Source organism: Diprion similis, chromosome 6, assembly GCF_021155765.1.
Source record: "Diprion similis isolate iyDipSimi1 chromosome 6, iyDipSimi1.1, whole genome shotgun sequence".
Classification (NCBI taxonomy): Eukaryota; Metazoa; Arthropoda; class Insecta; order Hymenoptera; family Diprionidae; genus Diprion; species Diprion similis.
The window spans coordinates 25,073,224-25,100,435 of record NC_060110.1 but is presented as its reverse complement, the minus strand read 5'-3'; the positions used below and the strand labels follow the sequence as shown (position 1 = coordinate 25,100,435).

Genomic DNA, 27,212 nt, shown 5'->3' with positions numbered 1-27,212 from the left:
AGCCAGGTAATACAGCTTCGGTGAAATTGAAACCACCGCAAAAAGTTCGGATATATAAAACATTGGGAAAATCATGAATGACGTGCGAGAGTGGGAGAGAAGAGCTTATTGGGATAAGGATGAGAATTAGGATTAGGATTAGGGTTGTACAGTTATTGATAAAATATGTCTGGGTAGTTCAAAAGTGCTTTACAATTAGATTTATCAGAATATCAGTATGAATTCTGTGTGTGTGTGTTTTTTTTTAACCTTCGCTGCACACACGATTCGTTTGAAATCGTTTAAAAATACGGCCAACGACTTAGTGTTGTAGTGCGTGCGACCAAATTATTATAAATAAAAAAAAGTTTCTGAGAAGAAAAAATAGCTGCTCATTTTTCAATCCATCAAACTTTTTGTACAAACTATTTACTCGCTTATGCATGGTGGACATTTTTTACAACGACAATAATTTTTTAAGGTAAATAAAACCATGCAGTGCCCAAGAATACACTGATGTTCGAAATAGGTAACAGTTTTGGAGCATCGCGATAACCGAGGTTTAAAATTTACAAACAATTTTCAATCGTACCTTTTAAAGCTGCCGGTCAAACCTCAACGATTTGGAAGAAGTGTGGCAGTCCTTGAGGTGAGTGTGAATCGGCAGATGTACTTAATTAGGCTAACGTCGAGGCGATACTTCACAAGACGTGGAGGTTCTCGCAGCTCTTGCTCTTCGTGTCATTAATACACATCTTGCTTAATATTTCACGGGCAAGATTCAGGCTGAGGGCTGTTTTACTCGCGTGTAGCTTAACCAGCATTTTTCCCTTGCTGCCCTGACGACGCAGTTTCTTGTCCCGGGACTCCCGCAGTCGGATCTGCTTAAGGACCCCGACGAGGAGCTCGTCGACGTTGTGCTGAATACCACTCGACGTTTCTATGAATTTACATTCCCTCGAAGTAGCAAGCTGCTTACCCTCTGTGGAAAACGCATGGAAATCGATCCGGATTATACAGGCAATTACTGCAGCGTAAGAGGATGCGTCATTGTGAGCAATGAAAGGACAAAGTTCGTTGTTAAAAAAAAAAAGAAAAAAAAATGGTCTACACTAAACAGTTGAGTTGAGCTGGCTGTTGAGCTGGCTTAGTTGAGTTGGCTACAAATAAGTGAATTACTTTGTATTATATTATAATAGTACGGATAATAGTACACATTTATGGTAAATTGAAGGTATCGAAAGAGATACGGGCAAAAAAGGCATAGCTATAGTATTGAATAGTAATAACTAACCATTCGCTGTAATTGTCCGGCTTCTGGCCAGGTCAGCCTTGTTTCCAACAACGATGACAGCGTGTTCCTGGGTGAAATGTTCTCGCCAAAGATAGTTAAGGATCTCTTCGGCCACTTCGAAACTAGCACGTGATACTATCGAATAAATAACTATGCAGGCGTGTGGCTCGTACGTCGATAAAGAATTTTCCACCTGAGAATTGAAAATATTGGTATGTCAATACTGTTCACGTGCGCCTTTAATGGTTCTAGTTCACCGCTCTAAATTCAGCCCGTCTGTTCGCAAAATCTATCTTATATGATGATACGTGTACACACGTAACTCAATATTTCAAACTGATATTTGAATTTCGTTACATTTGTTATATAAACTTGCCTATTCTCGTATCTTTCGGGCTCTCGGGCAAGAATTTAATGCTTCGTGAAATTCTGCCAAATTTTTGAAGAAATGTTTTGTTAAGAGAACCGGACGCAGGAATAAATTTTAGGAAATTGAGATATTTGCAGTAAAGATCATAAGATACGTGAGCTTAATACCTCCGCAGTTACGATAAATTTCTACAAAGTTTATCATGAAAACATTTTATGAGGACAGGGGTATTGACTATCTGCGCATTGAATTGAATTGTGTATTTCTGAAATCTCTGGACATTCGATAAATCGATTTTCTAAATAATTTAGCAAATAAGTACAACTGCAACAAGTCGTGATCATGAATAACGTATCAATGTAATTCTTCCTATTGATCTACCATGGAAGGTGTGAATTAGGATGAGTTGAACGAAATTCCGGCGAGTGCGGCACCATTACGAGTCAACGCTGCTCTCATCGCGTAATCGATTAATGCTACGTGATGAATTGAAGTACAAAGGATTCCCGCTACTGTCAAACACCCTCGATTCCTGACGAATGGCTAGCCTGCAATGTCCCCTTAGCCGTAAATTACCGTAGCGGATTTAAACGGTGCATGGGACGAGGGGTTTTCTTATCTTTAACCCTTTCTTCTTTTTCTCATACATGTATTTCTATTTTTCCAGATTTCGGCTCAATTACATATTTCAGATTGACATTCAATTCAATATTAAAATGTATGTAATATTTCACTACAATATTAAGCGCGGAGAAAGAAAAGCGACGTCAAGTGTAATGTGCAGGCGCCTCAAATTTTTGTGTGAATTACGTTTCAAGCTTAGGTGGGACGAGATGGATTTTTCGCTTACTTTGAAGAACCTTTTTCCGCACATAAGTATCTCTGCATATTTCACATCTGTAATGTACGTAAGGTGGTCCTATTCCACATTCTCCCTGGTTTATTGCGGTCTCTGCGCACCTTTGCGTACAGATATGTATTGTCGTACTCCGCGGACTGGCAGCCTAATTTACAAGACATACTTTCAACCTGAAAACTCTATTTGTATCCAAAAGCGTGGGCGTTGCGTGCTCAAACTGTAAGAAATTACTAGGGGACGCACGTTAGCTTCAATGTTTATTATACCCACGCATACTTTGGTCAAAACCCGAATTCCGCTGAACTATCAAGAGAACAAGAAACGAGATGCTGACGATATAAGCTTAATTATGGCGCCACTACCGAAGGTAATTAATCCCTGACGCAGCTCTTTCAAGAAAAAATTATAGCATTATCCGGTATTACAGGGCCTCTGAAAAAATCTCTACCACGGAAATAACTAAAGCGGGACTAATTGTAAGGCTGCATTTTATCAACATTTCAACGTTATCTCAGAAATCACAAACGCTATTTTGTGCATCGATCAGGTCTGGAATGAATTTTCGGCTGAATTGTAGTCTGCAACGTAATAAATCCGACGCTCTGCTAGAGGTAGGTACGAATTCTAACGTATTCTATAATAGCTGTCCTTATACATCGGCATATGGGTGTGTATTGTGTAGGTATACTTATACCTATAGGCGTAAGACCTAATACACCCATATAATATAATGACATAGTCCATTCGAATGGGATTCGCGTCTATTCATGCCATATCTAGATAACTCACGCTCATCTCCACGTTCGGATGATCGATGAATATCATTTCGGATTCCTCTTCGTCGAGTAGAATGGAGACCGTCTTCTCCCCAAATTCGTCATCTGAAAGCAATTCATGATCGTATCACCACGATGGCGTCACATCGTAAATTTACCTTGGAGAGTGGAAGATATATTGTCACCGTTGACGGGTTCTTCTTCTCCGCGATTATGTATCGCGCTATATTAACCTCCTGATTTATGGTTAGTATCCCCGAGCTATCCACCTGTCGTCTTACCTCGGACTCGTTTTACGGAAACAAGAAATCCCAGAGAATCGTTGTGTCCTACATGATATCTCTTACCGCCAAAAAGCCTCAAGTATTGTCGTAATAATTTTTTAATGGTAGGTTTCACGAACGTGATCAGATACAGTCTTTAGTTATAAATTCTGTAAAATGAATACTTGAATAAAATGAACGGATGAAACATTTACGACAGCCGCTGTTCTTCTCTTACCTCGGTTGGAAAATGATGCCTTAATGGAAACTATGGTTGGATATTCTCAGCATGCGATAATGGGGGTTTGGTGTTAAACTTTGAAAAGGTCAGCGGGAGTTCAGCCTAGTGGTTCTTAAGAAATGTGAGCGGGCGTGTGACGCTATAGTAGATAGACTATTGTCTTTAATTCGCGCACACCAATGCGTAATTCGAAATTCTGTCCTTCTCTTTTCTTTATGCACTCACTCTGCAAGATTTAACGCTATCTCTTTAATGCTTCCTTGACAAATGTTTGTTTCATGGTTTGCGACTCGATTCTCGTCCCTTCGACATAACAGAAACGAGCAAAGCGCAATGGGTGTAGCAAATTAGTTTTCTTCGTGTATAATCAAGAACACCGACAGCACTATACTGCGGCATCTAAAATCCTGGGACATTACTACCTCAAAGCTCCCGCTGTTTAATTAATAGAGCAACTAGAGAAATTGGAGCAATTAGAGACGTCGGGCTTGGGTCGAATACTTGTCTACCATAACTGATGTCTACCATACATATCAAGGAATTAAACAGACAGGTACGTACAGCCTACAGGTGTATTCCAAGTATTCTAACACGCAATCGGAATGCCTGGCGTAAAGGAAATTGTATGTATAATGTTTGTACAAGTATACACGTGCTTGTATATACGTGGATAGTTGGTCCCATGTCAAAATACTTACAGTAATCGACGAGTGTGATTCACCTTGAAACGATAATGGAATTTATGAACGGCTGAAAGTAGTATATCTACGCTGGCGAGATTATTAAGCGGCCAGGCACATAATGCAGGTGCAAAGAACATGCAAAATATTATTACTTATCATTCCTAGTGTTTTTACTTTGAATTTAAATTTTGAATATTTTAAACGGCATTCAGAGGTAGACATTGGTCATGACAGTATTATATTTTCACGATCAGTTATCATGCAGTAAATCACGCTAATTATTGTTCCCGTAATTTCGAATTCTCACCCGAGGAAGTTATTTCTCCAGTATCTGACTAGCATCCGCGACAGCAAGTGTCTCATGCAGTGTAACTGAATTTATGTTACTTGAATCCAGAGTCAACGTACCTAGACTGGCATCATAGGTGTTCATATACTCGCTGGTCATAAACTGAGAGACCAGGGCAGTTTTCCCGACCCCCGAATCACCGAGAAGTACGACGCGGTATTTAGGCACTTCCTCCACGTCGCTGTCCGTGCTTTCCGCTCCACCTTGGGCGCTACAGCAAGATCCTTCGAAGGGTGATCTTTCCCCGGAAACGGACACGTTGCTGTTTCTGGAGGGATAGGTGAAGAATCAGAGCAATTATTATTTTCCTTATACTTTAAGTTTCGCGCTAGCCTACAAGCATGCGAGTGTAGAGAAAAACCAAATATTACATTGCTTTTCTGATGCATGGGGCACAGTTTTTATCGCACCTCTATAAATAAATTACCATAGGTGTATACGTATAAAGCAGCATGTATGTTCTGCTGGTTATTGTTAGAATATCGCACAGTCGAAGGAAGCTTAGGGGTGTTTAGATCTGATAAACAGGAGCGAAAAGTGGCCACGTCAGCAGAGCAATCCACTTTTGCGCACTTGGATAGGTATGTACAAGAATAGAAAGTATACTTGGCCGCAGTAATTGTGAGACGGCTAATTTTCTCCACAAGTCCGTTATACGTTATACATTACGTTGGCAATGCTGAATCAGCCTGCACCTGCAGCGCCACGGCCATACAGGTCTACAGGACTATTTTGTCGATGCTCATTTCGTAGTTATCGGCCTGGCCTTTGTCTAGCAGCCTATATTAATTTCACCTAACCGCAATCATGTACACATAAGCTGTAGTCTTTTGAGGTTATTGCCTATGTGATCATCTCATCTATAAATACTGCCTAAAGCCTTTAGATCGCAACGACTCTGGTGATCATAACAGGAACTGAATAACTTGCCTTACCCCCCCCCCCCCCCCCCCCCCGGCGATCCAAAAAAGTGCTCGTGTTTCTGACTCTCCATTGCCAACGTAGCGGACTCGTCGAATAAATTAGTTGTTGAGGATCACTGTACCCAAGTGTATACAGGTATCTAGGTACAGGGTATTCGTTTTCATCCCCCACCTCTTCCTTTGATTCACCCGCTCGCAGGTTCAATTCCTCGATATATAAATATCGTTTTTCCTCCCTTCGCGTCGACCCGCTCCCCCTTCGCCGGCTTCCGCCCCCATCAGGGGTTAAATTTTACGCATGACTAAATGCGCCACTCGTTGCTTCTCGATTTCCAAGCAATTGGGTTCCAATTTCACATTCAAGATGAAAATATGCAGCAGCCTATACGTGCCGTGAATTTTGTACATATCTAACAAACTGTAACTCTGATACGAACAGGTACGTGTTTCTTCGATCGCATGTTCTTTTACAACATCGGTGCTTTATTATGTATTACAAATTGTGTCTTGTGTCAAAAGTTCGTTCAATTTTTCCGTCTCTCTTGTTTTTAATCATACCGCATTCGTAAGATCTGTAACACTGAACACTTTATGAATCAGTCTTTTTGTGCTATTATATCCACTCTTTTTAGTAACGTCGTAACTTTATCAAGCGGTCGACGACCGCCATTTTAAACAGTTCCCGGCTAGCTGACTGCCCTGAATAAAGGAGAATGACAAAAAACGATGATTTTGTCCCAGGCTTGGCAATTTATCGTTGCATTCATTGTCTTTTAGTTTTAACAGTCGCATATTGATCTCTTTTTACTGTAACGATTCTGTGATTCTGTTAAGAATATATCTACTTTCACACTCATTCTTTTCACGGTAATTCATTGTACATCCCGAATGTTGTACAAGCGTTCGAAAATAATGTGAGTAAGAAAAAGCTCGACGCGGAATATCGAGCTATTTATGTACAGCCACGCCGGATCCTGGCTCCTGCAGCCCCTTGTCAATTCGATTCCATTCGAAGATCACCTTTTCACCACTCAATCATTATGGTATCCGGTCACGAGCCGGGGTACCGACAATAGACAATCGAACCGTAGATTTCACAATTCTTTGTACTTTTTTTTCAATACCTCCTCAATTGTGAGTGTCATAAGGGTGACTTTGCACGAAGGTTACATAAGTTAGGAGACATCGGAGAATAACGTAAAATGACGAATAAAGATAAACTGCAAAAAAATACGATTTAATATATGGGTATAATTTACTTCGAGTGTTTTATCCAGTTGAACTAATAAGGTGCATCGACAGTGGCGTAACAATAGGGTGGCAGGGTGGGCAAAATGCCACGGGCCCCCAGCCCGAAGGGGCCTCCGGCCGTGGGCACAGGAGAATCCCAACATTTAGTAAAATTTATTAGTTTTATCTTTAATTAATTTAAGTTATCTACGTGCTCACACAAATTAAACAAAAAATGTATCAAAATTACAATGCATTTGTTGGAAAAGATATCACCCAGTTAGTTTGAGAACGTATCCGGTAGATAAGAATTTCCAAGGGACAAGAAAGGTTACGCAACTTCGCTATTCTATCCATCGAACATTCCATGGCCGGAAATTTGAACTTTGATGATGTCATTAATACTTTTGCTTAACAGAAAGCCCGAAAAAAGGAATTTTAATTATAAACATTATGTACTTAAACAAAAATTGTGATTTGAATCCAGTACGATCTTCAAATTAAAAGTTATTAGAAAATCCACTAATTATGATAACGTTTTATGTACCTACTCCACGTACTGATTCATTATAAAATTAAAAAAAAACTAACGTTGGTTGAGCTTCTTTATATTGGGTGGAAAAGGGCCCCAACCGATTCATTTGCCACGGGCCTTGAACAGTATAGTTACGCCACTGTACATCGAATACATTTCAATACATGTATGGGCTTGAATAGAGAGTTCACAAAGGGCCATATATTCGAAGCTCCTTAATAGCCCGTGGTAGAGGTAATAGTCTCTAACTTCTAAGTTCAAAGCGGACAAAATCAAGCCTATGTGCGCGAAACTATACGGTTTCTGTCGATAACGGTAAACTTTGACGTTCGAAGCGAACGGGGAAGCAAACTATCCAGATCACTTTACCCATTTTGCCATAAGAATTGGGTGAATGTGCGGTTACTTGTACGTATATGGCCAAAATTGACGATAATTTGCCGATATGATAAGAAATCGGATTAGCTTATGGTATGGTTTCTTCTGAAACCATTCACCTTGAAATTGTTCTCATGGCACAGGAAAATTTCAACGCTTAAACACCGTGTAATTCAAATATCAGCTGTTTTGATCATCTGCATAATTCAACGAATTTGTGTAGGTATAATAATTGGATAATCGATGAACCGTGCTGTAAGGATGATTATGTCATCTCATCTTCCGGTCGTTATTTCATTTTTTCGTGAAAACATTTTTTCTCTATCGCACAGAAGGGATGGAAGGTAACTCGAGCAATATAGGGAGAAAATGTTTGAATATTTGACGCGGAGCTGCTGGTCCCAGGTGAAATAGATTCTAGCAGGCAAACTGCAGGATTCGCAGGTGCGATAGCTTAGGGGTTTAAAAGCTCAAGGATTTAAGGGTTTAAAGTTTTAAAGCTTCAAAGGGATCAGTAGCCTGACGTTCGGCGAGCTAGTGGAATTCCCCTTTCTGAAATCATCTTTGGGGTTCAGGCTATATATTTTTTTTAATTACGAACTTTTTCAAGTTCGACCAACTGCAGCAGCTACTTTGTGTTGACAGCAAATACGGCGTTCACATGTCGTACCGAAATCATGGACTGCTACTTGAGCTTGATTGCCTTGATTCGGAAAGACAAGCGTACAATCTAAGAAGCAGTTCCGTTTCTCTTATCCCTGGATGGAATGAACTCCTTCGAAGCGATGCAATATGAGAGTGTGAAAAGTACTACTTACAGCTTAAGATTCCGTTAACAGATAGAGGAGCATTATTCTAAGAATTTTTTATTATCATTTCAGGCCACCTTAGGCCTTACTTGAATACCCTAAATATTGTTGTACGACGAGTAGAAGAGCGACTTGATAAACATAACTGATGGATTCGAAGTGATATTATAATGAAAGTACACGCAGGGGGAGAATTAAGGTGCAAGCCTGCAAGAAGGCGCGATCAGGAACACGGAGAGAACACATTTACGATTGTTTGACGAGACTCGGTATCTGGATACCATCCAAGTTTAAATATACTTCGAATAACACAAAGCGAATACCCCGGGGACCGTGAAAGCAAGAGTTTGTCCGAGGTAGACCTGACAAGAGGTTCTCGAACAAGCATCTGCGCAGTTTTCGCAAACAGCCTTACGTACGTTCTTCTACAGTTATATCGATGAGATGACGGTGCGCCTGACAGGGTGTGCATGTTAGAAGAGAGTATACCCTTACCGAAAATTACCCTCATCTTAGGGATATCGTCTTACAACGAGAATCCATTCTCACATAGCAGCAGGCTGCTAGCTTTTTCCAAGGTACACTCGAGTGTAGGTCGTACAATAGTCTTGGAATGTTTACCGAGGGAGCAATATTCGAGCTCTGTCATTAGTTAAATGTTGACGTACAGAATTGCCAGAACTGTCGAATAATTTATTGACAGCTCTGTGGAGGCCGACTGGCCCAGTAGAGCTGCTTCGAACTGACAAAAATATGAGATTTTTTGCAAAGCCACCGAATTAATTCTAAAGTTTTTGCCACGTGTTTCTACGACTACTTCCAATATTGAGAATTCTGCTTTATACATTTCCACGTATTGGACAATTTTTTGTATCTTTACGTCTTTCGGCTTGACAACATACGGTGTCTTCGTGTCAATTATAGAGAATATTAATGGTACTAATACGTTACACCCAAGTCTGAGGAAGCTTTGCGGCAGCAGATTTCTCTGCTAAATATAGATTTTTCACGTTACATACCAGGGGCACTCACCAGGTCGCTCCCGGATCACTTTAATTATAAACTTAGGAAAGAGAAGAGATTCTAACGCCAATATTTCAAAGAATTTGTGTACTCATGGATCGTTTACTAGATTTAGAATGAATAATGTAAAGCATGTAGATTACTTATCGACTTATGCATTGTTTGCCTACGTGACAAGGGAGACTGTCAAAAAAGTACGCATTTTGGCCCCCAAGTGCAAAGTGGTTGCAACTGGAGAAATCATTATTCTAATTGTGTCTTCAGATGACAGGGAATAACAATTATTTGTTTTAGGAATAGCGGGCTCATTTCTAGACTACTTCAAATATAGAAAATTATACCTGCACCAGCCGAAAACTGTCAACTACTGAATATTAGTCGCTCTTTTTGTTGCACGACAAAAATAGTTATGGTCCCTCTAGTAATAGTTAGTCCCAAATTATTTTGTGGTTGCCATTTTTCAGTATTTCTCCAGTAATTAAATTTTTCGCCGATAATATGTTGATAAAACATTCCAATAGGATTGTAACGGAAAGAAAGTTGTAGTCCTGTGAAAAAAATAATACTAATGGCACTTCAAATTTATGTGATTGGGCCATTCTAAAGGAAAATTATACGTGGTTGATTTTAGTTTCAATTACATTACCCCATATCCGACAAGAGCTACACTTCTGCAGGGTCCTAACGCGTAATAATAAATTTATCAATATTGACGTATGCTTTCAATATCGTTGTAATCTATCTGTGACTAATTGCAAATATCTGGGGAACTGATCTACACTAAGCCCGTGACCCAAGACTTAAGCTAGTCTGTTATAACCGTAAAATTCACTACTGACTTATAATTAGTATAATACTGCATACATATCTATGCCTGACTGCCGAGGGAGATTTTGGATAGTTAATTGATGGTTTGACGTGCATTTGGAAATGTAATGACCTCGAGATGCCGACAAGATTGAAATTTTGTTGAGCATCCAGAGCCAGTTCACTTTTTGCCATCACAGGCTTACAAATCACTGAATTTTTAATCTGATTGATGTTTCACCTCGGCAGTTTGAGTATCGAAGTTGCAATTATTAAAAAAAGTTTTAATTAAGCTTGAGCGCCAGAACAATGGTATTTGGGTCGATTACTTTGCATTTTTGCAAAACAATCGCCAGGTAATTTACTATTCTCTCAATCCAGTTAAAAGTATTCCAAAGTGCACAAGGTGACTTGCGTGGCAGCTTAATTCCGTAGCAAGGTTTTGGTTCATGGCCATCCACGTGGCATCGGCGCCGAGCTGCAAGTTCACTTCTAGGTTTCTAATTACATGTTCAGGATTTCGCAGCCAAGTTAACTAATTTACGAGTTCACGTAAACTAGAATTTATTAAGCTGTCCTTACGACGCTCTCCAGCAAGGGGAGTCTACGTTAAGCAAAAAATAGAGAGATTGAAATTGGAGCGTAGGAAGTGGCCAAATGAGCGAATCTCTCCTTTACAGAAACAGTCTATGACAACTTCTATGAGACTACACAAATGCGTGAATGATGACTAATTAACTGAATCGAATGATTCTAAAGGCATCTGAAATGTTCTACATATTTATAATTATATATCTATTTGCTTTGAATGCTCCATTTTCCATATCATATGATCTGCCACGATTGCTTTTGTCTTCATTCACTCAGGTTAAGTTAGTCAGTAACTGCCTTTTACTCTATACTATAAGATGACTAACAAGAAAGCCACATTCTTCTCCCATGAATTTTCAGCTATTTTCGCTCGCTTCGTCATGCGATTCTACGTGCGAGTATCAAATGTGCAATATAAATTATTGAGACTCCGCAATTGCACGTATAGATTCCATTCGTGGAGCATCATCAGCCAGAGAAAATGAAGCTTTCTTGGGAGAGGTGTGCGTCATACTCCTCGGGCATTAGTATTTATGAGCGTATGGTATAGGTATAGCAGGACGTTGGTGTTGTCGGCTGTTGCCAGTCGTTTGGCTCGTCATTCCGCGGAATCGCGTCTTTCTCACTCATGATTTTTTGCACTGTCTGGACATTTTATGGACACTCGCCAAGACCGGCGATCATAAAATATAAAAAGCTGAGGTGAACCGTTTAGAAAATGGTTCAACCAGCTAACACCATCAGCTACGCCATGTCATAACTTTTCCTAAGCTGTTTCATATACGTGACTCGAAACCTTCACTCAATCTGGAGACTTGGGTTTGTAGATGTCTTGGCGATAGCGTAGAAAATATTTTCATTGGACTTGGGAAAAAAGTAAAATACTTTGTTTTTCTAGATTTTATGTTTCAGTATGACGAATTCTGACCTAATTATAAGAGAGTTAAGCAGTGTTCATTAAACGTGATGTATAAGACGATTTCTGATAACCGTAATGTAATCACAGTTGACTTTGATATTTAATTACAAATCTGAGGCTCACAATTAAATCGGCTGAATTGAACGCAGATGCTAAAAGCTTTTGATGAGATGGTTACCTGACGTGATATTCCATGCAATTGGACCAGTAATCGGACTATTAAAGACGGTACAGGGAAAACTCACTGACTCACCAATCAGTTACGATTAAGTACAGTCAGAGGCTTCCAGCAACGATTGCCGCGTCATTCCGAAATCTATTATAGGTAGGTAGATTTGTGCTTTCGGCGCACGGTCAAGCTAAACGAAGCTCCCCCTCTCCTTCGCATCCCCCCTCCCCCCCACACGGAGCTCCGTTTTAGAATAACTCGGAGTCTGATTGTTCTCCGCATTCTCATTTACAGCATCCCTGTAGACAAGTCAGTCCGAGTTATACCGTCATCCGCACGTATTAGCCTGCCGAGAGAAGATCCGTGCGCGCTCAATCAAATCATTCACATCGAGTAATTGGAACTATTCAGCTTGATACATAAAAAATCATCATGGAAGTTGCCAAAGGTAAGTAGGTATCGTGGCACAAAAAAATCATGATACTATATTAAAGTATCGTCCAGGCTTTACTGAAAACGGGTTATAACTCGCGTGATGTTTTTTTTTGAGGGTAACGCTTCATCGCAAAGTGCAGGTTTAGTGCCAATCAGTGATCTATTAACTCGTGATAGGAAGCCAACCGAGTCTTTACTATATACTTGTACTGTGATTTATTCAGCTTCTTCACTTTTTCAATATATGTAGTTCGGATGGCGTGCCTAGGAGCTGTTTTATGAGATCACGGAAGGTTTCGCTTGTCTGTCAGGGTGGACAAAAGCTTCTGGTTTCTTAGCGGTTTTTGTTTTGTGATGAGCACGTCGCTTGGTATCATTTATTAAAGCCGCGTGGTTATTTTTTGCCTATATTGTATTTTAAACAAGTTTCGATCTCCTAACCACCCACAGATAAACACTATAAATTTTCTACTGTATCAAAGTGATTATTATGGAGTATACCGAGTTAAGTTTATCGGGTTTTTGTTCACCTATCGTTTATCAGGAACCCATTATTGAAATACCGACTACTGCGGAAACGATTTTGTGCCAACACTAGCAGTGAATTGATAAAAGCATCGCACAAGGGTCGAGAAAGATGTTATCGTTGGCATAATTGTTGCTGTCAGAGTTGTATAGGGCGCCTGAAAGTGTCATGTTATATTATGACGTGAGGGATTGGTGATCGATAGAGGATTCGCGTGTATACGCCTATAAATACATACCTATAGGTATATGCGTCGGTTGAAGTCAATCCAATGCCTACTTTGCTTCTCTTGAGTAAATGAAGATTTGAGAGCCACCGACAATACTAGCTGATAAAATATTTACACCCCTTGCGGAACCCCGTAGTCCGTATTCACTCCCTCTCTCTCTCTCTCTCTCTCTCTCTCTCTCTCTCTCTCTCTCTCTCTCTCTCTCTCTCTCTCTCTCTCTCTCTCTCTCTCAAGTGTGCGAATCTGTCTTAACCATGGCATTATAATTTGACTAGTATTGGTATAATCCAGGGATTGTTTCGGTTCGCCAACCTCTTTCTTTATTTCATACATGTCTGCGAACAAATAAATATCTTTCTCCCTATTTATACCTATATCTGTCTATAAATACTATTGTATTCTATTCCATTCTATTCTCTATTCCAGTCGACGATAACGCATCCAGCCTCGTCCAGCAATCATCGAAAGTCTCAACTGCAACGGTACAATCCCAGTCGGTGAGGACCTCGAAGTCAGTGCAGAGTATTCAGTCATCGTCAGTGGTCCAGTCCTCGTCAACGGTAAAGTCGGTCACCTCGTCAAACGTGAGGTCCCAGAGATCGGTGGAAGTCGAGGAGTCGATCGAGATTGAAGAGTCTTAAGTCGTGATCGCCGCGTCGTTGATGTAGCCGAGCCGTCGCCGTCTACTCACTATTACACTATGATGCTGGTCTACGCCTGAGTCCCGAAATAACAGCCTGCAAAGCTACGTGCCGGGCTCTGTCCTTCCAAAAGTATTGGGATTCCGAGTTATTTCACTTTTGGCTGAGCTGACAATATGCGCTCGGCTATAGAAGCCTGGCTGATCATTGTAAGCCGAGCCGAAGCCAGCTTCCTTCCTTCCTTCCTTCCTTCCTTCCTTCCTCCCTCCCTCCCGCCATTTTTTTACCACTTCCGTTCCAATTCCTGCTTCCTGTGACAGTACTCTTCTCTTGATGCGCAACAAAAGAAAAAAACTTTCTATCACCGCGAAAATTCTGGGGTCTCTGACTAGTATGTCAACGTATTATTCATCTTGAGGTTCGATTGTATTATATAATTTGTTATTGTCATTGATTTAATAAATCTCCTTCAAACGTCCTGCGCGTATTCCTTCCAGAATTACCATACTATCAAAAATTCACTCCAATCTCTGACACATTCCCGGAATACAATAGAAAAGGTCGATATGGGATTACAGCTGTGTCCATGATCGCCGATGATGGTCATCTGAGAGTATAAGATTTCAAGACTGATACCTTAACTCACTTATGACTGTTTATTTCAGGACAATACATAACGGTCACTGTAGGACGACTGACGATGAGACAGCTGAACTTTCAAAGGCTTCAAGTGATTACTGTGGGACCCTGGTATACCCAAAACATACCGAATTCGTACTGCTACCTCAAGAATGCAGATAATTTCATACGTGAAAACTACACATGCCATTTTTAAGCTAACGTCTTGGCAAGTGATTAACAGCAATTTTCAAACTTCTGCATTTGTTCGAGCAGGTTTTATAAGGAACAATAGGATCGAAACTGTTAATGCCATGCTCACGTTCTGTGAGAGAATATGTCACGTTGCTATGAGTGATCGATACAACATATTGTAACGGCATAAATTTACCTTTCATTCTGCGTCTATTAATTTTCGTACGAGGGGACTCATCCAAGTTACGATTAGCCAAGCGTTCATAATTAGAATCAGTTTCAATAAATTCATTGAATATAAGCTTTCATAATTCTAAACAGATCGAGCCGTCATCTAAAATACGACCAATTCTTCTTTGCATGAAAAAAAAACTAAAGAAAATAGTTTCTGGAGGAAACAACACCTATTTCTCCCTAATGCTGGTGATCTCGTTCAAATCTAACACGCGAAAAGTCTGTCGTATATTAGAAGTGAGGGGTGGTGAGAGTTGTTGGCAACAGGATTCTATTGGAAAAGCACTTGATAAGGTCGAGGCGCGGGGCTTTACGCGAAGGTCTGAGATAGTGGCTTCCTCAATTGGATGGAAATCGATTAGACAATCAAGCAAAGAATTACCGAACCGAGCAATTCCCTGTATACTTGCTCTATCTGATCTATTTTTCTTGAGAAAAATAGTTTGTTGACAAAGTTTTGCGTATTACAAATTGCCTAAAAATGTCTTTTTTAGATTACATCTCATCGTTAATGGAATTACGATTGCACAGGAAGAAAAACATGGCCGTAAAATACCTTGGAACTAATTTCACAGAACAAGAGAACGTAGCGTAGACAAAAAGAAAGAATCGTAAAAGATTGTGAGCTGATTGTGAGAATACTGTGAGCAGTGATACACATGACAATCTATCCAGACTATAAAGAAGCTGTAAAGGCACGTTTTGTTGTGATACTGCAGCTGCTCACAAGTGAATAGTGTCAAGAGCTTGGGGGGGGGGGGGGGGGGGGGTGGTTGGTTAAAACCGGGATATTTCTCAACCACTCTGCGATAGATTTTCAAAAAAACGTATACCACAGCGAAATTTTGTTGCTCCAAACTTCACGGGTACATGAAACAATTGATAAAACGTTATACAATAAAGCTTTCGGACATGCTTTATAAGCCATGAGTGAAACGTGTAGTTTGGTGAAATCGAATAGGCTGCTGTTGAATATCAAATGAAAAATTTAGCATTCCAACCAGCGAAGATCGAGGAGGCACGTATGACCGGAGCACAATGCTGTATTTCATTTGGTAATTAACTAATTTACATACTGAATGCCAGCCAGTGAAGAGGACCGAGGCAATGCGATGCTTGGTGGGCGACCCATTCACCACCCGTGTGAACTTTATGTCTTTTTCAGATACACTCGCCACGCCGAGTAACCAGGTAGGAGCTTTTTGCCTAGAATCCTAGATTTCGGTGCCTGGGCTAGACAGACTTGAAGGGCGGTACGGAGGGAGAGGAGGGCACAAGACGTCGATTTCCTCGAGGGATTCGCCGTCTAGTCTCTAGGTACGGCGGCCGAAAGTAAGGCCGATATGTGGATGAGAGCGCTTTCGAGGTAGTTTTCCACGTGACTCAATACCGGAACATTCTGCTGCAAAACGCGTTTAGCATATTCATCGAACGCGTATTCATTCGGGCGATGTAACCACCGAGCAGCTCATCGAGACGCCTTATTGAGGGTGAGAGTCAAAACTTGGAAGGGTCAATATTTCAAATGGCCGACGTATCGAAACTTCAAAAATGCGCATATAAAATAACGGAAGATGAATTGTTCGAAATCTTACGTTATTTTATTTTCGCATGTTTGAAATTTCGATACATCAGCCATTTGAAATATTGACCCTTCCAAGTTTTCACCCCCACCCCTCATTAATAATTCACATTAGTGCTTGGCAGTCAGTTTACACCAGACGGTATCAGAGCCTGTCAAGTTTCCTGATACCGTATTATATAAGGATTATACTTAGAGTGCTCTCAGATCTGTTTCAACTTTTCTGGATTACTTAAGCATCGGACAAAGATTTATTTCCAGAATATTTGAAGAAAGAAACGGTGTAAGTCCGCTATTCACTTGATCCCGGTTTCTAATTAGGTGTATTCAACGTCTACAAATCAAATTACAATGTTTATAATTCCAATAATTTGCACAGTGGATTAGGGCTAATTATCGCAGTATTTCAGAAAGTCTCACTCTCTTTCTTTTTGTTATTTTCTTTAAGCCGCGCGCGGCATGGCTGCTTTGCCAAACCCACGATTTCTGGCGAGTGAATATCGACTGGCGTATAGTATATCCCGACAACGAGTATCAGTCGACAAACGTCTGCGCCTCGAGGCTGAGGCAAATATAGACGGTTGCTAACAGGCGTACAAAGTATAACGCAATTAGGAGATGGTTTGTTTGGACGCAAAAATAAGCAAACTTGGATGAATCTTAGTGACTGAGTCTCTCGATTCTGCAGGGAGCAGTGAGCTGGGCAGGTTTCACGAGTGTATTGTTTTTGATACTTTCGACTATTTCATTCTTTCATTATTCGCGCAACTTTTCCAATTGCGCCAGTTTTGCTTTTATTGACGAAATGCTCATCTTCACCTGTGTACGGATATTGAAAACTCTCCCTTTCCCGGGAGAATCGCTTTCTCTTAAAATTTTGTCAGCCGAGGAACTTTAGCGCGGCCGCGCTATTATTTTTGCGTCAACATTAGAGCTTGCTGCAGAAGATTTCCAAAAGTGAATTATGGGTATCGTCGGGTGAACGTAGGCCGGGAGAAAATCTTTTTTGGGCTTAATAGCTCCATATTTTTTCAATAAAAATTCAATTTGCAATCTCAAGACTCCACCTGTTCAATCTGCGTAGCAGACGACACGGCTGGCCTTGAATCGGTCAGAATGCACCTCTTATGGGTATAAATACAACGAGAAGACTCACTTATTACAGTGAGTTGAAAATACATGGCAGTCGAAGGTCAAGGTTTGACAAGATATAGCGCATCATTGTAATTAATTTATTTCAACGAACTGCCGGATGCGAGCGAAGAGTGAACCGTAGGCCGGTTCGTAGGCAAACCAGAATTCAAATCAAGTTTGGTTGAAATCACGAAAGTGATTTGTAAAGCATTTTATCCAGGATTTAAAAAGTGCTCACTTGATTTATTAGAACATGACTTAACGCTTCGATTCAAACAAGTAGCAGCAAAATTAATCGAAAGTCAAATCGAAAAATTTGCAGCCTAGGAATCGGGGTAGTTATTTAACGAGCCTTCAATCAAGGATTATATAATCCAGATCCCAGCTTATAAACTCCTCAAAGCCCAGCGCTTAAGAACTTAGTAATTGCGGGCTTATAGAAATTACAACTCACCCTCATTGCGAATGACAACCTTATTAAGCGACCCAAATGTCTAGTATATTTCATAAAAATTGTATAAAGACGGCTTGAATCCGTCATATACTCATTATCAGATAGAAAAACTATATCAGTTGCAATGTTATGTTTAGCGTTCTAAAGGCCTCACTAAAGCATTTGATACTGACGCATATTGGTGTTGATCTCCATGGAAGAATAAATCTAAAAAAAATCGGGGTAAATTGAAATTTTTATTTATTAACGATGAAGTACACTTTGCAAGCTCTTTTGAAATCGTATCATCATATCGGAACGAATAAGTCTTGAGCTTCGTATAAGAACTTACATTGATACGAACACATGTGACTTACTCTAACCTACCTTAACAAGTTATTTTCTTGATTACAATTTCGAATTACCGGACGATGAAAATTGGAATATTTCGCCGCAATGTTATTGTTAACGCACCTCTGAAGTCTAAATGATCGAACGATCAGCCTGGGGTCAGACAGACAGAATAGCCGACTCCCTGCACGCAACCAAACAGCCCCTAACCGCCCCGCGGCAACCCGGCCGGATGCTAGAGACGACCAGCATTGTTTGATAATGGCCAGGTACACGTTTCTTCACTCACAGCCAGATCAAAATTGAACCGAATATTTTGACTCGCGGGCCTCCTTCGTTCCCAGAAAAACCAACCCTTAACTGACCTCATTTTGAATTGCCTGCAAAGAAGGGTGTGAAGGCGGTGCAGGCGTCGTAATCAACAATTTTGCATTGAAATTAAGGAAAGCATTGACAATGCATATTTTTCTAGCACCATATTAAGTTCTTCAATTGCATCAAGTACAAGCATGTTGGGGGGCAAAATGGTTATTTTCGTATAAGTTGACTTTCTCTTCATTTTTTGACGTTCGGGATGTGTTTCGATTCACAAAAACCCCACCAATTGCGCTGCAGCTGTCTCTTTTGAACAGACGAGTTCGGGAGCAACTGTACACGGGTATACCTACGTGTAAGTATGTTAACGACATCAGACACAACCCTCCTACAAATGTACCCGATCACGAAGGAACTTTCTTCGCTATGGTTCTTGTTCTCAAGAATCTGCCGTATATTCAATCCTCGGGTCAAACTCGACCCGAAATCTTCGTAGTTTAGAAAAACCCGCAGGTTTCAACGTCCATTTGGAGGTCGCTGAGCCAAGTTTTCCTACGCAAATCACGAAGCTTTACTTTCTGAATATATAATACGTATACATGAATATATCTAGAGTGTTCCTCCGAACGGCTATGCGCAGGAGAAAGATTTAATTCAGTCAAATTGTTAACTGAAAAACCTAGTTTCTCAAACTAACACTAAAATTTATCAGTACGAATACAGTTCGGGAATTCTGAAACTGGCATCAGATTATTGATTGAAATTATTGAATTAGGATTAATTTTGAATCAACATTTTGACGTTCTGAAATGGAAATAACTCTGTGAACTACGTTGTGTTATACTTAACTACGTTGATTTCAATTTCAATTAGACACCACACGGGTCCCATAGTGACCACCCTAACGGGCGTAACTAAGTCAGATGTAACTTCATCTGCCTATCTGCAGGTACTGCATCCATTCGAGTAACTACACAGAACATACTATAGACGTGATAAAATCACCAAGTGCCAACGTGACAAGGATTAAATTTGAAGACCGGGGTGGAAATCTATTTCCCAGTGCGGTCTGTGTTATTCGGCATGATTTTACTGGAAAACTTCTGTACCTTCACTTCTTCCACAAGTTGAACTCAAGTAGAAGTGTTGCTAAACTAAATTTCCAGCGAGTATTTGCCGCGGCAACGAGAAACTGAATAGACTGAAGACACACGTGCACTATCTACACTATATTGATGCCAACTATATGCGGACATTTTTGCGAGCTCTGAAATACACTGCGCTCCAATAATGCCTCAGCGCTGTAAGAATTTTCTAACATTTATTAGGTAAGTGGAATCATCGACCCACGTTTTGCAGCATACACTTGACTCTACATGTTTTTTTACCTGAATATAATCGTTATAAATTTTTAATATTACGATGTACAAAATGTTCGACGGTACGGCTACCGACGCCAGATGGTGGTCCACTTATCACATGCAAACATTAATTGGCCGGTGTGTGCCAAGGGTATGAAAGAAGGGCGTTTTTAGGGCAGAAACGGATATTAGATAATACGTATAGTGATAGCGACTAACCGGCTGCTGTTTACCGAGGTGTTGCTCCGGCTACGCCTCGAGATAATGGAGTCCCCGCGATTTACCACGCCCTTGTGGGTGATGCTGAAGGCTCGCAGTCTGTAGAGATCGTCGCATGCTCGAGGGTTGTACGCCTTCTCAGGGAGGCTGTGAACCCTCGGCCGAACGTGGTCAGGTACTGGAAAAGCACGAAGAGCACAAGTTACTCCAAGCAGAAGTCGGCCGTGATGGCAATTAATGGACCATTTGAGTCCCACGTTCACGGAAAATTCAAGAAACCGATGGACGTACCTCGTGGTATACAATATCATAGATATTACGTTTAACTGATGAAAATGATCAATTACCACTGTGTTACGTTCTTCCATAAGTTTTTCGTTAGAGAATTGGCCGAATATTTCTAATGACAATGTAATATGACCGGCAGTAGGTTAAAGAATTATTATAGACAATAGTCTCTCGGCTGCTCACGAGCTAAATTTTCACTCGGATATATCTCTTCACCCACCCCTTATGCCATAACCAAGTTATCATAGTTATCGTGTAGTATATCGACGAGGTGCCGTAATAAAACTTGTATTATCTTTTCGTGGTCAATCATCCTTCCCTTATTGGGAGGGACAGGGACAACGGGTATCTTCGTTAGATTTATATCGAAATTTTTTTTGTTTTACATTATTCATTTTGATGTAGCTACTTCGCCATGTCTTACATTGATTTCCCGTCTTACTCAGCTGTGTCGCAGCCGGTATATTGCCTATTAAAAATATAAGTGAGATTGCAGGGGACGAATCTTCCAAAGGATCAATCCAATTTTCTTCACCCAGAAAATTCTTCTTATACCTATAAGTATAATGTCGAAGGAAGCCTGTGATACATTTTCGATCACCTCTCTTTCGTCGCAGTGGCTTGGGAAGAGGGGGGAGGGGGGGGGGGTGGCAGATGCCGTCCAACCGCCGAGACTGCTTCGGAAAAGCTGAGATCCTTCAACTTTTCCCCGTTCTCAGTTCTTCGCAGTTATATTCAATACCCCCCCTTTTTTTCTCCTCCACAAGCAAAATGGAAATGTGTATTATAGTATATACAGACATAGGAACAATTTTTTCTAACGAGAAATTTCTCGCCGCAGCTCGGTCACCTCACCGCTGCCCGTGGCCGCAGAAATTGGATCGCGACGTGATTACGCGAACTCTCGAGTACATTAATAGAATAACGGGAAACAGATCGCGGGCTATGGGTATACATATACCTATGTGCATGTATATACACTGTACATATACATTCGTAGGTACATACTGTGATGTATTTTGTTCTTGCCACTCCTGAGCACGATTCTACGTTTTTCTTTATTGCATTTTTTTTATTATCTTATTTGCGTAAATATTTTTCGGGTCTTCTCACTGTTGATTTCAATCTTGACGAGAGACGTGGCCACCGCTCGAGATTGTTTGGAGGATGCAAGCCAAAGGAGTAAGCTGCGCTATAGCTATTTTAGAAACGATATAATTTCCCAAAGTGAGCCTTTTCGGATTTTGCACTCAGGTGCGGTTTGTTTTGGGCTAGTCGTATTAATCCTTTTCTAAGTAATGATATTTACTAATTTAATTGTGGTTTGCGATCATCGTGGAAGGGATTGGGAGGATGTTCAAGGTGAAAAATCTCGTGGAAGAAAAAAGATGGCGTTGTAAGGGCGCAGTAAGCACTTTCAGCCAATCTTTTTATTTCGCCTTACTTATACCGGATTCTTACTTTTGCGTGTTAATACCATACTTTCAACCAGAATGCTGGGGCGGAGGGAATTGAAATGGAAATTGAAACGGAATATCAATGATGGTATGTATTAATATTCCTTTGGAACTTCCCACAACGAGTTATTCGATTTTGTTCTGTTCGTATCCGCCGAAACAAGCACGCAATTAATGCCGATTGCAGTTTTTCGGTATTTCTTTTCCTCTCCTGGCACGTGAAATGATTATTCGAAATAATTATGTCCAAACAATGTTATTTGACTAAATACATGATACTTGAATAGTTTTATGTTTATGAAAGGTATACCGATGTATGTAAAATCAGATTCGATTCGGTAAAGGCTAGGCGAATCTCTTTTTAACTTCTGAATTCGCTAACAGCAGGCCCACGGGGTAAAAGACTCGCAACGAATTTAAAAAGTAGATTTAAGATTATGCAAATAACTTTCTACGAGAATCTGCACGCAGCTGTTCGAGTCGAGTTTATACATAATATAATAATCTCTCACCCCATTCCTCTCCCCCCATCTAGTGAACAAAACAGTCAAGCGTAATAAAAAGATACAGAATTAATCCCCTTTTTATGAAATCTCTACAGAATTTCTCGGAAATTCAGGCAAATAAATACAAGGTAGAAAAGCGAAAACGAGAATAGTGACAAAACTCAGGGTGAGAAATTCGAGGATACCGTATAATTCGAAAATCCGTTGTTTCGTCAAAGGTCACCCTTAGTTCAGATGTTTAAGGTCATCGGCAGGGTACAAAAGATTCAAATCGAAAGACTTAATTTTCACTTTTCTCTCCGTGTCACAACATGAGGTGACATGCGTACAAATAATTATTCATAGGAAATACCACCAAGATAGATAGAGAGAATGAATGTAAAGCTCGCAACGTTGAAGGCGATATAATCGCATGGCTCGGCGTTCACAGCCACATGGCAGATTTTCTGTTGATTCAGATTACATAAATAGCGTTTTGAACGAACCCATTTTCCGCGAGGCTCTGGAAAATAATTAAGCTGTCATGCCGTCCGGGCTTACGGGTCTTGATGTGCATGAAGGGTAGGATTTTCTCTGATCGAGCCTTTTACCTGTGTATAACGTATAAGGTTCGGCCCAATGTTATACTATATAGATATACTTGTAGTAGACATCTTATATTTTCGTTGAATTTTTCTGCTGGAGGGGGTTCAAAGAGCCGGTGTACCGTTGATTTTATAAGAGTCTACAGCGCGTCATTGCGGTGAAAGGAATTCTCTCTCACGGGTGGCCCGAACGAAGGGGAAAGGCAAATAATGGAAGGAAAAATAAGGTGGAAAACGGATCGACGTATGCTCGGAATGTGTGTCCAGGGATAATACGCGTATTATATCACTGTGAATATCGTAGCACGCACTCTGTGCAATCATATACCTTATCGATCTGTTAATTGTCGGTAAGAGCTTGTGCCAATCTCTGTAGTAGAGTTTGAAAAGGTCCGGATGGGTATTATAATTTATGTATCAATACACAAACTACGAGGCAGATATATAATATTCACATATCGAGTCGCCTACACTGCAGCTTAAATATAGGAAACTTTACGTTATATCCAGCTCGACCGAAAATTGATCCGTTTGAATGTGCCTTAAGATTACAGAGTGAAAAAGTATTTTTTTTTCTTTCTTGATATTGCGTCGAGTGCTTGTAATTTTCTCCGAAACTTTGGGTTTCTTGTCAACGTCAAACTTTGTAGAGAATTGGGGTGAAGTGTTGTAAGAGTTAAAGGATCTATTGCAGAAAAAACTGCTGAAAAATGTCACTTGCGGTGGTGATTAATTTACTTAGTACAAACGCACCCTCAATTTATCGTTTTTACGTCAATCATACGTGGCGCAGGTGTCATTAGGTATCGAAATTAAAAAAATACGACATCAAACTGTGTGTCAAGCTGCTCACCGGGTAATTCGAGGAAATTTGATGTCCTGCGCTGTCGCCCTCGAGGGTGAGCGGTGAAATTGAGGGGGCCCACGTCCTCATTGCTCACGTTCGACAAATTCGACGCCTGACTGTCCCTTGAACCGCGTCGTGACGCCAGGTAAGCTGCATGAAAGAATTGAAAATTACGTTAAACGACCATTGAATTACAAAACTATGCTCTGAAGGATTGAAATTCATTGATTATTACTTTATTTTTGAAACTCGAATCTTGGTCACCCTTATTTCCTCTCTGAATTGCCAAATATAATTTCCGCTCCGTTTGATGAAGCCGGCAGGTGTGAAAGGAGTTTCTTTCTAGCAATGTTCAAAGAAGGGGACGTGACACGGAACATTACTATGTTTAATAGGTATGTAAGCGCTTTAAATATCGTAAAAAGATAACATCACTTTAGGACAAATTCACGTCATTCGGATTAATGCACGCTCTACACATAGGTATACACGCCTCTCCTTGAACCTATTTCATATAGGCATCTATACCGTGTTACAACATGACTGACGTGCCAGCGAATGTGTTAAGTTGTGACGAAGGTGTGGGTAAAGAGCGCGTAATGTGCAAAGGGTATACATATCTAGGCATAATTTAGGAAAGTGGGACCTTGAACCTCATTAAACTCCCACAACATTTTGGCCTGTCACAGGCAGAAAGTACTTTGGTCTTATTGGACATTCTGACTTCTTTACACGGACGCCATAACTCACGCTGAACTCAGAGTTTGATGAAACTGAGCTATCGGCATTTAGACAAGTAACGAAAATAATTTCAGGTGAGTTTCTTCACGTGAAAATTCAGCCAATGTAGAGCATTGTAGAGGAGATTTTTTCATGTTGTAACTCGGTAAATTTTGGGATCTGTCAACCCAACTGTTAGATTCGTGCCAATTTCTCGGAAAATCTCCCAATTACTGATCAAAAATTGTAATCACTCCTCCGAGGGTTTCTCTATATTTAAACAACTCCTCGTGATCTTTAACTCATATAATGGCTTTCAGTTTCAGCAAAGTTTATACGATTCGGATAGGCAGCATGGATACAAGAAGTACAAGGATTTACTGAATCAAGGAGACTATTACCCAAGCCTGCCTTCATCGAGCCCCTTCGTCGAGCAGCGGGACTTGAAAGCATGGTAACCTGGGTCTCAGCTTCGGTCAAGTCGGTCAGGTCACTCGTGGACCTGCGGGCCATGGTCTTTCCGGGTTTGGCGTCGACAAGAGTCTCCTTTCCAGCGAGGCATCCTTGGCTGCGATTGAACTGTCCGGAGGAAAAGTTTCCACGGCGAGGAGGAGTTTCGTAGTCGAACCTGGCCGTTTGTCCATGACCCGGGGACCTGGGACTCTTGGCGCCAAATTCTACTTGCAGTTTCGGTTCCTCTGGACTCTCGATTGGACTCGGTCCGGTCGGGGCAACGATCGTTGGGGACATTGGGCTTCTCGGGCTTCTTGGACTCCTCGGACTCCTGGGGCCAAGATTGAAGCAGGAACTACGCCGGCGGTCAAACGGCTCGGGTCGCTTTTTGCCAGTCGTGGGGGTCTGGCTCTTTGCGTGGCCGAAATTGGAATACTGATTGTGTCCGAGATGCGGGGATCCCGATACCGTTGGAGTGATGGGGCTCTTTGGCGGGTAGGACATGGTCTTGTTCAAGTTCCTCCTGACGTTACAGAACTGGAAGACGTTCGAGGGCGAGGGAAACCCTGGGGAACTAAACACGCTCCCATCGCAGCTGGGACTCTTGGGAGTCCTGGGGGTCCTTGGAGTCCTAGGACCGGCGTTTGGACTTTCCGGGCTGTTAGGGCTCTTCGGGGCAGAGAAAGTGAAGTAGTTTCCGGTGTTGTCGCCGTTGCGATTTTTCCCCGGGTTTGCCGGCGATCCAGCAGCTCCGAACTCCTCACAGTCGAACTTGGCGCTCCCGACTTGTGGGTAGTATTTGGTGGGTAGATCAAAAGTGCGTGGTGTTCGGGTCGTCTTTGTCTTTGCCGAGTTCGAGTCCCCCGACTCTGAGTTGGTCGACTCGGAGTACCTTTGTGTCGGACTCTTTTGACCCGAAGCTTGCGGTGGCTGTGGTAAATGGCGGATGCTCTTTGGCGACTTGCCGTAAGAGTCCGGGCTATTGACCGCCATCCTGTTTCGGATCTTTCTCTAAAATACCAACCCCACACCCTTCTACTACCCAGCGCTGTTAAGCTCAGAGGCTAAGCCTTTCTTTTCCTTTCCTCGCGGATCCCCGACCCTTTGAATCCCGCCTCGATGCCTCGTTACTCGCTTTTGTGTTTCAATTAAAACTGAATCGCGCCCCTTCACAGCCCACGCGATACAAGCTAGGTTGCCGATGTGGGTGCTTAGCATAGACCATGATCGCGATGGTGGTTAACTTCATATACAGTGGTCCACAAAGTTCTTTATTGATCGATCGGCATTGATTCATTATTACTTGTTGAATAGCAGAGGATTAATATTATTGTCAAACGCGATTTTCACACAGCAGTATACATATCCATACCCATGTATGTACTCATACATTGTACATACATGTACTCACTATAATGATACGCCACGATTAATCACGTCCGGGCGCATATTCTATACAGCTCTTCAATCTATGCCCCAATACAGAGACCACAATGCATATAATACCTCATCCTCATAGATTGATGGAAAACACACTCGTCCCCTTTAACCCTTCACTCTCGCACACCCGCGGGACTCGGACGTTGATTTATCGACTACAGTCTTCATTATGGCAACACAGATTATATATGGTATACACCACATTGTTCCTCATTCCTCATTGTTAATGTTGATTATTACACTCTGAATACCAATATCAATTATACTAATAATACTCGTAGTTTTCACGTTCGGTATATAATATCAGATTAACGTAAACGAGAACATGTGAAAAAATGAAATTGTCCCACGTTTTGGAAAAAGGGACCGAACGACCCCCGCGTTCAATTACTGTCTGAATCTGTCTCGAATCTCAAGCTAAAATTGAGTTCTGTTTATTTATGACA

At 41.2% G+C, this 27,212-nt stretch overlaps 1 protein-coding gene across 1 annotated transcript; it reads right to left on the bottom strand.

The window, feature by feature from the left end:
* Positions 1 to 642: 642 nt before the first annotated feature.
* Positions 643 to 26,495, bottom strand: LOC124406911. The gene is made up of 7 exons (XM_046882589.1): positions 25,275 to 26,495; positions 24,160 to 24,303; positions 20,472 to 20,649; positions 4,874 to 5,082; positions 3,292 to 3,383; positions 1,274 to 1,466; positions 643 to 961 (listed from the first exon to the last, which is right to left on the bottom strand). The coding sequence occupies exons 1-7, from the start codon at positions 26,317 to 26,319 to the stop codon at positions 681 to 683; spliced, it is 2,142 nt and encodes a 713-aa protein (XP_046738545.1). The 5' UTR covers positions 26,320 to 26,495; the 3' UTR covers positions 643 to 680.
* Between the last annotated feature and the right edge of the window lie 717 nt (positions 26,496 to 27,212).